This window comes from Chamaea fasciata, unplaced genomic scaffold, assembly GCF_029207755.1.
Source record: "Chamaea fasciata isolate MVZ Bird 193981 ecotype frontalis unplaced genomic scaffold, bChaFas1.0.hap1 SCAF_10, whole genome shotgun sequence".
NCBI classification, from domain to species: domain Eukaryota; kingdom Metazoa; phylum Chordata; class Aves; order Passeriformes; family Sylviidae; genus Chamaea; species Chamaea fasciata.
Window position 1 is genome coordinate 4,651,824 of NW_027094095.1, and position 12,162 is coordinate 4,663,985.

Genomic DNA, 12,162 nt, shown 5'->3' on the forward strand with positions numbered 1-12,162 from the left:
AATGGAACAGGAAGCACTGGGAGGGAAAAAAAAAATTTAAAAAAAGGCATGCTCCCAGTGAGGTCAGAATTTCATGCTTTTGCAGTACTGCACATTCTGCCTCAGAGGAAAACAGAGCTACGCTCGGGTTCTGCCTCTAAATCATTGCAGATTCTTGCTAAAGGTATCTTAAGGTCAAAAAAGGGTGCCTGGTGTGGCTTTCAGGCCTTCCTGCCGTGCCACAGGGACTCAGGAGCTGTGAATGATATCCTGGGAGCAGCATCCACTCATCCCCCTTGCTCGGGTAAGAGCAAGCAGAACACAACAAACAGCTAACGAAGCAAACACGCTCCAAAAAACTCTCCAGAAAGCCAAGCAAGTCTCACCATACAGCTGGGAATCCAGCAACATTTGATACCTTTTCCAGTGATGTGCACGGGATTGAATTAACAGACTGAACACTAATTTAGTACAGATGTTGCTCAGGTGGAAGGATGGTGCAGGTTTCATCTGGGGATTGCCTTGTATAAAGACGAGGAGCATCTGGAGGATAACACTGGCATATAAAAACTGTCATTACAAAGGAGACAGATGGATGAAAAAAAAAATGTCTCTTTGAACAGATTAAAGAAATCTATGTGTACAGCTAGGAACTGCCAGAAAAGACATGCTACGGTCTGGAATAAGTCTCATGAAACACAGGGAGCCACAGCACCTCACAGTTGTGTGAGGGGACAGCTGTAAACAACCTCCCCATGCCATACAGCCTTGATAGGTTTTGCTTATCCACCTCTACAAAGGTTATTTGTTAAAATCACAGTCCGTTTATTACCCAAAAATAGGAAAAAGCAGATAGACATAGGTGTGATTCAACGTAGCACAGTGAGAAGTGTCACCATATATTCACATTCACGCAGAATAAACTGCACAGTTTAGAGCTAAGATCCTCTTCCCAGTAGCACTTTGTCCACAAGTAGCACAAGCAACTACCCCTTGCAGAACTCAAGAGTCATTCTGAAGTTAGGTTTACCCATCCACAAACAGAAAATGCCTAAATACAAACCCAAAGAAAGCTGTTCATGATGGATGGCTCACCTATTTCCTGCCTTGCCTATTATTTACAACATGCTTTGATTGGATAGCACTGTTTTTCATTGCTCTAAAGAACTTCCAAAGTGCTTTCAGCATTCTACTAAGCAATAGGAAGAATTTCTGCCTCTACACAAATTTTACTGACTGACATAGTAAGCAGCCTGCAGCAGAAATCTAAGAAATTCATTCACAAATGCCAGATCACACATCCAGCCGAGCAGAATAAGAACCAGGAACAGCCTCAGCTTTGCTGTACAAAACTCCCTTGTCTTCACAATCCAATATATTACCCAAAGATTAGCTTACAATTCATGCAAGGTAAATCAAAGCCAACCCTGGAGCTCTGCAGCGTGTCTGTGATCAACAAGATCAATTAGCAAATGGATTTTAGTTAGACCAGCCTAAAATGAGATTACATTAGGCTCATACTGGGAGACTGGGTTTCAGTAGCACAGCCCTGTAGTCTCTGTGCTAAGCTCAAAATAACGCAGAAGTATCCATTGCAAAATCCATATTAAACTGGAAATATGCAGGCCAATAGCCAGCCCCTGACAACAGCTACTGCATTCCCTCCCAAAATGCAAGGAACTTGCTCCATACCTCCTCTGACAGGGACTAGAGCAGTGTTCTGGGCATGGTTTGTGTGCAGTCACCGACTAAACCTGGCCTAAAGTTTCTATGAACAAAGGCAGAAGGGCTTAAATGGAGAAGGATGCAAGCAACAGGTCTGGAAAAAAGGCTTGAGATTCATTTCCAGCACAAAAGGTGAAGGAATTAGTGTAACTGCTCTCCACTCAAGGGCAGGTCAGGCAGACAGACTTAAATAGGAGTGGTTCAAAACAGTTGGGATTATATTTTCTACAGTACAGAGGAAAAGACTCAACCCCTCCAAAAACGAACAGAACATTGTTCTACCGGTGGAAAACGTCTTAAGTCATTGCTTTCCTTTTGTTGGGGTTTTTTAAAGCATCAAAGGAGGCAGAAGCACAAGGTAAAATTCTAACAGTGTTTAAAAGAGCATAAATATAATATCATTTTACTCTTCACCTCCTCTTGCTTTGCCGAATGTGTTTACACACAAACATCAAAGCACATTACAGAACACCAGTGTAACGCAAGCACTGAAAATAAAGAAATCAAAATGCTGAATTATAACACTTTACAACAAGCAACACCAAGCCCACCTTGAAATCCTACATAACCCTAGCAAAGCCCAGGAAATCACATTCCAACATCAAAGTTTCATTAGCACACACACCATTCGCTCACACTGTCAATAATAAACCAATGGACAGAAGAGAGGAAAAAAGAAAAAAAAAAAAAGTCTTGCAATTGCTCCAATCTCCCATAAAAATATTGCTGGGTTTTCAATAACATTAGTAAGCTGTCTTTAAAAGTTACTATAGTCAGCTTGGCCTACACATAAAACTTCAGTTTCTCTTACTCTTATGCTGTTGGGGAAAAAGGTTTGTGGGTGGGTTTTATGCAATTTTGCTACTGTAAAATAATAAAGCAAGACTTTCCTCTTTGCCAGCGTATGTTCAGTTTACCAAAGATAACCCACAGATTCCGGATTCTAGGACCATAACCTTTAGAAACCTAGTTCTAGGACCTGTACTTTAGAGAAAAGGGTGATTCTTTTAACAAAATTAGCAGGATGAGTTGAGTGACCTACCAAGTGTCAGGTTAAATCTAAAAATTACACCTGCCTGAGCATTGCTTCCACAAATTTTTCAGCTAGGAATGCACTTCTGAAGAGTTTAAGGACAGACTGCCCCATCCCACACACACTCTCTTAAACTATTAATTCTTGCAGCTCTGGTTGTAAAATTCTAAGCGAAAAGCAGGTGGAGTTGAGTTAATTTTTTTTTTTTTAAATCACATTATATTAACTACGTCACACCTCATTTCCCAGTTCTAATCAACAGAAGGGAAGTAATTAATGAGCTAACATGAACAGTGACCAGCATTACTGATATTGGACGACTACACCAGCACTTGTTCACCTGCTCTATAAATATACAAGAAGCCTGGAGCCATGTTCAGAAATCAGTAAAATTAACTCTGCAAACAAAGTGAAAATAATACAGCTAAGGAGGTTATAAAGCAGCTGGACATTCACATGAAGGGCAAAAAAGTAAGGAGTGAAGCAACGCAGAGGCAAACGCTCCTCAGTACTTTAATGACAACAAAAGGAAGAAAGATACAGAAAGTAAAACGCTCCATTAAGAAATTTTGCACAGATCATCACTTAATTAAACAAACTATTTAAAATGCAGTCAGCTTAATACCAAACACCTTACTAGAATAATTTAGAGCAGTCAGAGGCAATAAACGCATGCAAACAAGAAGATATACTCATGTCCACATGGGAGAGGCAGCACAGCGCTCAGGGAGGACACAGAACAAAAGGATGAGACTCTTCCAGCTCAAATCACCAGTAACAAACCAGGAACCAGTGTCTCTCCAGCACAGCTATCTCCCAGAGTGGCTGGCTCTCACAGGAAAACAAAGCTCTATTCTCAAGCAATGAAGAAAATACTTCCTCCACTGAATGACCTTATAAGCCAGAGGAATCCAGCTGTTGCTGTCTCAAACTATACAAAGACATTTATTGTCCCAATCAAAGAGGACAGAGAGTTCTAACAATCAAAAATAGCATGCAGGCTGTGAAAGGCCAGGCATTTGCCCATCAGGATATTAAGTTTACCAATTTAGGAGGACTGAGGATAGAAAAGTAGCAGGACTACGTGTCCAGCACCCAGTGCCAAGAAAAACACAACTGTGGCTTACAATTTGCTTACCTTCTATAGAAGGGGCCTGGTCCACAGCTGCATATAGCATCTCTTTCAAAGCCTGCAAGGGAGAGGCAGAGAACAAGGAACAGAGTTAGTATTAAAAGAGGAAAAAAAAAAAATTACACTGTTTTGATACGCCTGTTTGAAAACAAAAGCAATTAAAGCCCTTTTATCCTGCAGACTGGCACAGAAATCTATGGTACGTGATGTCACGGCTATCACACATATTTCTGTTCACAAGTGGAACAGGTTCATGTTTACTGACTGCTTTGTCTAAAGCCTGTTATCTTACTAATCTATAAAATTTATTCCAACTGTACATTTCAACATCTTCCTTCGGAAAAACGTTTCCCAGTTGGTAGGGTGCTAAAGGCTTTACATTAAAAAAAAAATGAAGAAATAACAACAAAACCTGAAGTGTTGCGTGACACAGAGGAGTTTGTCAAGGCAAATGGAGGAAAAGCAGCCTCAGGGACTTCCCATCACTGTTATACAGGAGCACAAAAATAAACATACATGCTAAAAGCTGAAGACAACACGATGCAGGAGATTGGGGAACCAAGGGTGACAGCCTTCTCTAGAGATGGGAACTGAAGGGCAACACTAACACCGGCCAGAATTAATTAATTAATCAGGTTTCAGATCCTGTAGGCACCATGATCTGCCTTACAGCTCCTTTCAGGAAGGCCTCTTTCCAGGCAGTTGTTGAGGTGCTGGTATTACTCCAGGCACAGATTGAAGAGTTGCTCACTCACATCCACATAACCTGAATTCGGATCAATGACTGAAGGAATGAGGCAAGTTCAGGGCAGGGTCACAATGATGATCAGAGGGTTGGAGCACCTCTGCTATGGAGACAGGCTGAGACAGCTAGGGCTGTTCACCTGGAAAAGACAAGGCTCCAGGAAAACCTTAGAGCCCCTCCCTGTGCCTAAAGGGGCTCCAAGAGAGCTGGGGAAGGACTTGGGACAACGGCCGGGAAGGACAGGACAAGAAGGAATGGATTCAAACTGACGGAAGGCAGGTTTGAATAAAATATTAGGGAAAAAAAATCTTGACTGTGAGAGTGGTAAGGCCCTGGCACAGGCTGTCCAGAGAAGCTGTGGTTGCCCCATCCCTGGAAGTGTTCAAGGCCAGGCTGGACAGAACTTGGAGCAACCTGGTTTAGTGGAAAGCGTCTCTGCCCATGGCAGGGAGTTGGAACAAGATGATCTTAAATGTCCCTTCCGACTCAAAATATTCTAGGATTTAATGAATGACCTGAACCATAGTTTTGGAACTAGAAGCCACAGGGAAGGACCCATTCCTACGGCAAAGTGATTTGCTTATACACACCTCACATCTTAATGCCCATACTGAATTTCCACCACCACAAAATACTGAGTACCCTCCTCCACCACCACAAAAAAACTGATCTAATTCCCTCACTTACAAAAATCTAACACTAAAAAGTCATTCAGGTCTTCTCAGTTCCTATCTGTCCTGCCCGATTCTCAACATATCCCATACCTCTATAAACCTGAAAGATGGCAGAAGCAGAGGCATGTGTCATAGCGCCCCAGGACAAAACCTCCCAGCCTAAATCACAAATCCCCCAACACCCTGGAGGTAAAAACCTCCAGCTCAGCAGCTGAAAGCGCTGTTGTAACACGGTGGTTATGATCCTGTTGGGTAAACACAAGGTCTAAAGGACAAGTCTGTTTATCACAAGATATCCAAGGTGGCTGCTTACACCGGCAGCTCTGGCATCTCTCAAAGGTCTGGCTCCTGAGTCCACAGAGGTCCCAACAAAGGTCACTTGCATAATTGTTTTCCCAACTGAACCACTGCTGGATGATCCTCGTTCCAGCAACCCAGCTCTCCTCTACACTTGGTGCTTTTCTGAAATTCCTCAGGAACACTGGCCACTTCAGCCCCTTTCCCCCATGACTCACTGGTCAGCAGCACACCATCTGCCTCTGCACACCAAGCAGTCAAAAAGTCTTCCTCCTTTTCCATCCCAGTCGTCATCCTCACCCACCTGTAACTTTTTCCATGAACCACAACCACCTGATACAGGATAAACAAAGCGGAAGAGACAGCACATTGAAAGTCACTGTAGTAAAAACTCATCACTTAACCCACCCAGAGGTAAATCCAGTGTAATTTCTATCTCTGGCTTTATCAGTCATTTTTTAAAAAACAAATTGAAAAGGACAACATTGACAGTCCTGCACTAAACAATCTTGAAAGCTGAAGGTGTCAGCCATCCCACAGACCTCTCTCCATGCAGACTGACATAGTACAATCTGGCAGCTGCAGGGCAGCAGATTTTGTTACTGCTTTCCTGACCTATATAAGTAAACCAATAACCTGAAAGTGAAAGACTCGGTGCTCCTTTACACCTAAACTACTTAGTCCTCTAGATTACAGAATTTTAGAACTGATCGTTTACAAAAGTTATCCATCACTGTCAATGTGAAACACTTAAGAATTACTCTTTTTGCCCTCAAACTAAACAAAACGGGTTATTTTCTTGCTTTAGACTGTGCCAGGGCTAAACCTTGCACCATCAGCAAACTTAAAAACATGAGAGAACAAAAAAAAAAAAAAAAAGGCAAAAAAGAAAACACTTGAAAATGCAACCACCAGACCTTAATAGTGAACAAAATCAAGAACAAAAACCCTAAAACACTCAAAAAACCCTCACTGGTTTAAAGGAGTCTTTCAAACCACTTAAGCGCCTCTAAGCTCATCCGCTAACAGCCCGAAGGACAAATAGTGAAATAGCACAACAGATTTGTGTCAGGAGGTGGCAAGCCTGGGTGTGAACTGCCTATCATGAAGCTGGGTTTGACGAGCAGAATTGGCCACCTCCCAAAACCTGAAAGCCTGTTTCTGCAAGAGAGACTCTGAAGGCAAGCAGGCAACCTCAGCTATCAGTTTCCTCTCCCCCCAACCTACTTCCTGCTGCAGGTGGTGTCTGGGAGAAATGATGCCTAAAACTCAGCAACCTGTTTCCCTTCTGCAACAGCAAAAGGACTTAAAACCTAGGTTCTCCCTCAAAGGGAAGGGAGGTCACCTGCTCACACCTTTACCCATCTCTCCCGTGAACTCTGCACCTGTAATAAGTGTTCTGCTCCTCCTCCCTCCCCAGCTGCTGTGATTTCAAAGGTATTGTGTACCTTTTCTATAAAAATACCATCAGGCTTCTGCAGACAAATAAATTCAGGCCAGATTAACTGCAACCAAACAGCCATCTGGCAACTGTACAAGTGAGTTGTACAGTTCCATCAGTTGGACGTGCAGACACACATTGCACTTAGAAGTCTGAGCAGGCAGAGCAATGCTCTCCTCCTGAAGGCAATCCAGAGGGACACAAGAGCAAAGGAACCCAGGAGAGTTTGTGGGTAAACAGAGGACTAACAACCCCAATATTTCACTGCATCAAAAATGAGCATTATATGCAGCAGAGCATAGTCTCAGCCGAAAAAAAAAAGCATCAACTGAAATTCATGCAAGAGTCACCTGAATTTGTTCAGTACTGTGCGGAAATGAGAATTCAGTTGTCTGACACAAAAAGTTGGCATTGTGTTTACTTTCATGTTTTTCCTGTTTTCCTGCTTTTCCAAAGGAACTGAAGGGTAAATGAATGGCCCAAAACTTTTAAGGCAAAACGTGCACTGAAGCAGTGCAGATCACAGCTAAAGTTTAACAGGCTAGGAAAATGTGACTCACTTTACTGAAGAAAATACACTGCCAGATCCCCTAAAACAAGGTGCTTTTCACTGCTGCTGCCAGGGTGAGACACATCCACATCATTTCATGCAATCTTTAGAAGGGAAATTTGGAATGGAAAGCCAAACCAAGTCATCAAGGTTTGTGTAAGGCTCCACGTTATTGTTGGCTCAGTCATGGTAAATGTCTTTGGGAAAAGCTGAAGGAAACAGAAAAGCATTCATTGCCATTTTCCCTCTTTTCTGTAAGCCAAGTGCTCCTTCTCAAAAAGCAGATGGGCAGTAATGGTCACTGCAGAGCTTCTGCTGAAAGAAAGTAAAAATCTAAGTCACACCTATCAAAATATATCTTACTTTTGCCTATTTAAAGAAAATTAATGGATTTTTCTCTCCCTAAAATTCTCACCCTGACTACGAACCCTAAGCCCGGGCAACTTCCATACTTCCTCTGCAAGCACACTTAGAATACTCAAACTGATTATTTTTGGAGGGAAAGAGCACGTTAATGGTAAGAAACTTTGAGGACTGTCAATTGTTAAATACCTCCTCAAAGTGAAACTACGTTTTTAGATGTTGAAAACACACCAATCCCATTTCTCTTTCTGACGTTATCACCAACAAATTATACCTGGTCTGACTGGCAAAGCTCCCCCAGGCACACTCACTCCAAATCCCATCCAAGGACCTCCCAGGCTACCTGGGTGCTGCCACACTCCGTGAATCACTTGCTCTCCAATGGAAATAACTACGAATACCAAAGCAGAAAATTCAGATGAGGGCATGTAAGCTTTACGATACAGAACGACTCAGGGAAAGCAATTTCTGCATCATCTTTTAGTCCTTTCATGGGGAATGGCTTCAAACTGAAAGACAGCAGGGTTAGATCAGATATAAGGTAAAAAAATCTTCCCTGAGGGTGGGGAGGCTCTGGCACAGGGTGCCCAGAGAATCTGTGGCTGCCGCATTCCTGGGAGTGTCCCAGGCAGGGTTGGACAGGGCTGGGAGCAACCTGGGATAGTGGAAGGTGTCCCTGCCCATGGCAGGGGGTGGCACAAGATGATCTTTAAGGTCCCTTCCAACCCAAACCATTCCAGAATTCTGTGATCTTGAACGTGACACCCTGGAAACAGGAAGAATATTTTCAGAGTTAAAAACCTACCCACCAAGATCTATCACACTGAAAGGGTGGTACCTGCTTTAATTAAGGAGGAAAAGACATCAACGGTGAGGTGAAGAAACATTATAACTCTATTAAATATACAAACAATGCCTTAAAACGTTACTGTGACACCTCCGGTAAGCAGCACTGCACACAAGTAACACAGGCAAAGTTTAACCTCACGTTTGCTAATCAACACCTGGGAATTTTTCCGGACAAAGGAGGGCTTGGGTGCTTTTTGCTTAAGGTATCATCAATACGTAAACTGAGGTAGTGCTGGGCTTTTACGCACCGCACCCACACGACCACCAGTTACTGAATAATAAATGCCAGGCTATTCCATCACTGTAATATGCATGAGCAGGAGGCTGACTCACATACAGCCAGCTGCAACAAGGCAAACAAAGAGTTTGAAAGTTGTTACTGAAAGGGAGGGTGAGGTTTGTGTTTTCCTTCGCTCCACATTAAACTGTCTATCCAAGGAGGTGACTACTTCTGATTAGAAAGGGTAACAACTTGAAGGAAGTTTTTACAGAAATCTACGTTTTAAACTGGGATGGAGGAAGGGAGAATGACATAATAATAGTGCCCTAGTTAAAACAGCTGAAAATTAACCTCCCGTAATGAAAACAGTGGCCGAGGAGCAGCAGAGCTCCTCACGCATTAATCAAGGTGCCGGAGTTCAGTGGGTCTCCTTCCCCTCTCTGCACAGCTGTTTGCTCAGCACGCAGCCAGATCTTTCACCCTTTTATTTCCCCCTTGCCTTCCCCTCCAACCCACCTCCAAAGCTGCTCTTAGGAAGATATCCAAGTTTTCTGTTTCCAGGAACAGAAGACAACTCTCACAGGGAAAGAAAACCCATCAGAGACACGATGCAGAACTAAGCCGGCCCTTTATTTTATCAAGACAATGGTTTTCCTCCTCCTCAAAGACTGATGGCATTATTTGGCCATCCAGTTCTCCACCTAATTCGAAGAGATCACAATATTGCTGTAAAGCCAAATCCAACTGCAGCTTTTATTCAAACATCCGTTCCTCTGCAGTCAGGTAAAGGAAAACAAAGGAAGAGTGAAAAGGGCAGATATAAACTTTTCAAGCTCGACATTATAACAAAGCAAGCCAAGATGAATGTGGTTTTCCTTGCAAACGCAGACAGATTAATAGGGATAGTATAAATAAATTGCCATTATAGTCCTAGGGAGAAAATACAGGCCCTCAAACAATAACAAACGTTGCACGGTTTTAACTGAGTCAATCACTCAAGAAGTTTTGCTGATCGCGGCTGTCCTGTAATCAGCTTCCCGTTGTCTAGATTTAATTATTACTTGTGAAAAAGTCATCGCTGGCACCTGCCACTTTTACTGCTGACGCTGATATGGGAAATGGTTTTACTACAAACAACCACCTCCAGCTCCGTCCAGCTCAACCCAAGCCCAGAACCGGTGTGATAAATCTGAAACGAAGCAATCAGCGTGACCTTTAGCAGGCTGGCACGATAAAGCCCGAAAAAAGCTGTATTCTGCAGATAATTCACGATTAATGCAGCAGAACTTGGTGCAAACAGTGCTCATGAACGCCCCGGACTCGAGTGTGAAACAGCGAGACGCAGAGCCTTACTTAAAAACGATCATAAAACGGGAGTCGGTGGGGGTTTGGTGCCTTATTCTGGGAGCTCGGGGGAGCTGATGGGGATTTGGTGCCTTGTGTCTTGGGGGAGCTGATGGGGGTTTGGTGCCTTGTTTTGGGGGCTCGGGGGAGCTGATGGGGATTTGGTGCCTTGTTCTGGGGGTTCGGGGGAGCTGATGGGGGTTCGGTGCCTTGTTTCGGGGGCTCGGGGGAGCTGATGGGGGTTTGGTGCCTTGTTTCGGGGGTTCGGGGGAGCCGAGAGCGGTACCGGTGGCCCCCCGGCAGGGCAGGGAGGGCGCCGGGAGCTGCCCAGCCCAGCGGGATCGCCCTTGGGAGGCCGGGAGCCTCTCAAAGTCACCGCTCCTCCGCCGCCGGGGCCGGGAACCGGCGCTGGTGCCGAAGCGCCGCCGGGGCTGCGGCGGGGCCGGGGGTGCCCGGTGCCGAGCGCCGCACCGCGCGTGTGCCCCGACCTCTGTCCCCCGGCAAGAGGTTACAGGCGGTAATTAACTCATTAATTAACGAACCGGACAGCCGAGCGGTGCCCAGCGCCGCATCCTCCCCACCACGGCGGACACACACACATACACACACGCTGCCTCTCCATCAGCACCGCCCCGCGGCACGGCGGGCAGCGGGAGGCGCGGAGAGCCGGGGCCGGTGCCCGCAGCCCTGCCCGGGGCCGTACCTCATACTGGATGTACTGCTTCCGCCACTCGGGGGTGATGTGCGCCGCGAGGTGCTCGGCGAACTTCATCCTGCCGCCGCCGCCGCCGGCGGGCCGGGGCCGCGCTCGCTCCGCGCCCGCAGAGCCGCCTCGGCGGCGCCTGGCTGCGAACGGGCGTCGGTAGTGGGGGGCGGGGGGGGTCCGCCGCCACCGCACATGGGCCCCCGCCCGCCCGCCCCGCCACTCCTCGGCCCGCCTCGGGCCTCCTCAGCGCCGCCCCGCCGCTGCCGCCGCCTCCTCGGCCGCCGCCGCCGCCATGTTCGCCACCGCCTCCCGCCGTCACCGCCCGCAGCCAACCGGCACCGGCACGGCGCGTCCCCGGCACCGCCGCCCGCCCACCGCCGCGGGGCGGGGCCTGCGCCCGGCACCGCCCCGGGCCCGCCCGCCCTCGGCACCGCCGCACGGCCGACACGGGGCGGGGCCCCCGCCCGGCACCGCCCCGGAACCGCCCCGGAACCGCCCCGGCACCGCCCCGCGGGGAGGCGCCGTTCCCGCGCTGGCCGCCGGGGGGCGCCGCGGCTCGCGCGGGTTTGGAGTCAGGTTTGGGGCGCGGGAGCGTCACCCGAGACCCCCGGGATGGCCGGGCCAGGGAATGGGAATGGGAATGGGAATGGGAAGGGGAGTGGGAATGGGATGGAGGTGAGATGGGACGGGGATGGGGATGAGATAGGAAGGGTATGGAAATGGGATGAGGATGGGAATGGGATGGGGATGAGATGGGAATGGGAATGTGATGGAGGTGAGACAGGGAGGGGATGGGGATGAGATGGGAAGGGTATGAGAATAGAATGGGTATGAGATGGAAATGGAAATGGGAATGGGAAGGGGATGGGATGGGATGGGATGGGATGGGAAAAGGGAAGGGAAAAGGGATGGTGATGAGATGGGGGTGAGATGGGATAGGAAGGGAGTGGGATTGGGAAAGGAGTACGATGGGATGAGATCAACCTATGGTGGGACGTGGATAGGATGTGATGGACAGGGAATGGGGTGGAGATGAGGTGAAACGGGAGGGGGTGGGAAGGGGAGAAGTGTAGCAGGGAGAGTGGTGTGCATGGGGGAAAATTA

At 47.0% G+C, this 12,162-nt stretch overlaps 1 protein-coding gene across 1 annotated transcript in view; it reads right to left on the minus strand.

The window, feature by feature from the left end:
- Window positions 1-11,387, minus strand: part of XPR1 (xenotropic and polytropic retrovirus receptor 1) — a 111,652-nt gene extending 100,265 nt beyond the window's left edge. Inside the window, exons 1-2 of the mRNA XM_066192133.1 lie at window positions 11,056-11,387; window positions 3,876-3,927 (exon numbers count right to left, since the gene is read on the minus strand). Of these exons, the coding sequence (XP_066048230.1) occupies window positions 3,876-3,927; window positions 11,056-11,124 (121 nt within the window). The 5' untranslated portion in view covers window positions 11,125-11,387. The remainder of the gene's footprint in view (window positions 1-3,875; window positions 3,928-11,055) is intronic.
- Window positions 11,388-12,162: the final 775 nt, after the last annotated feature.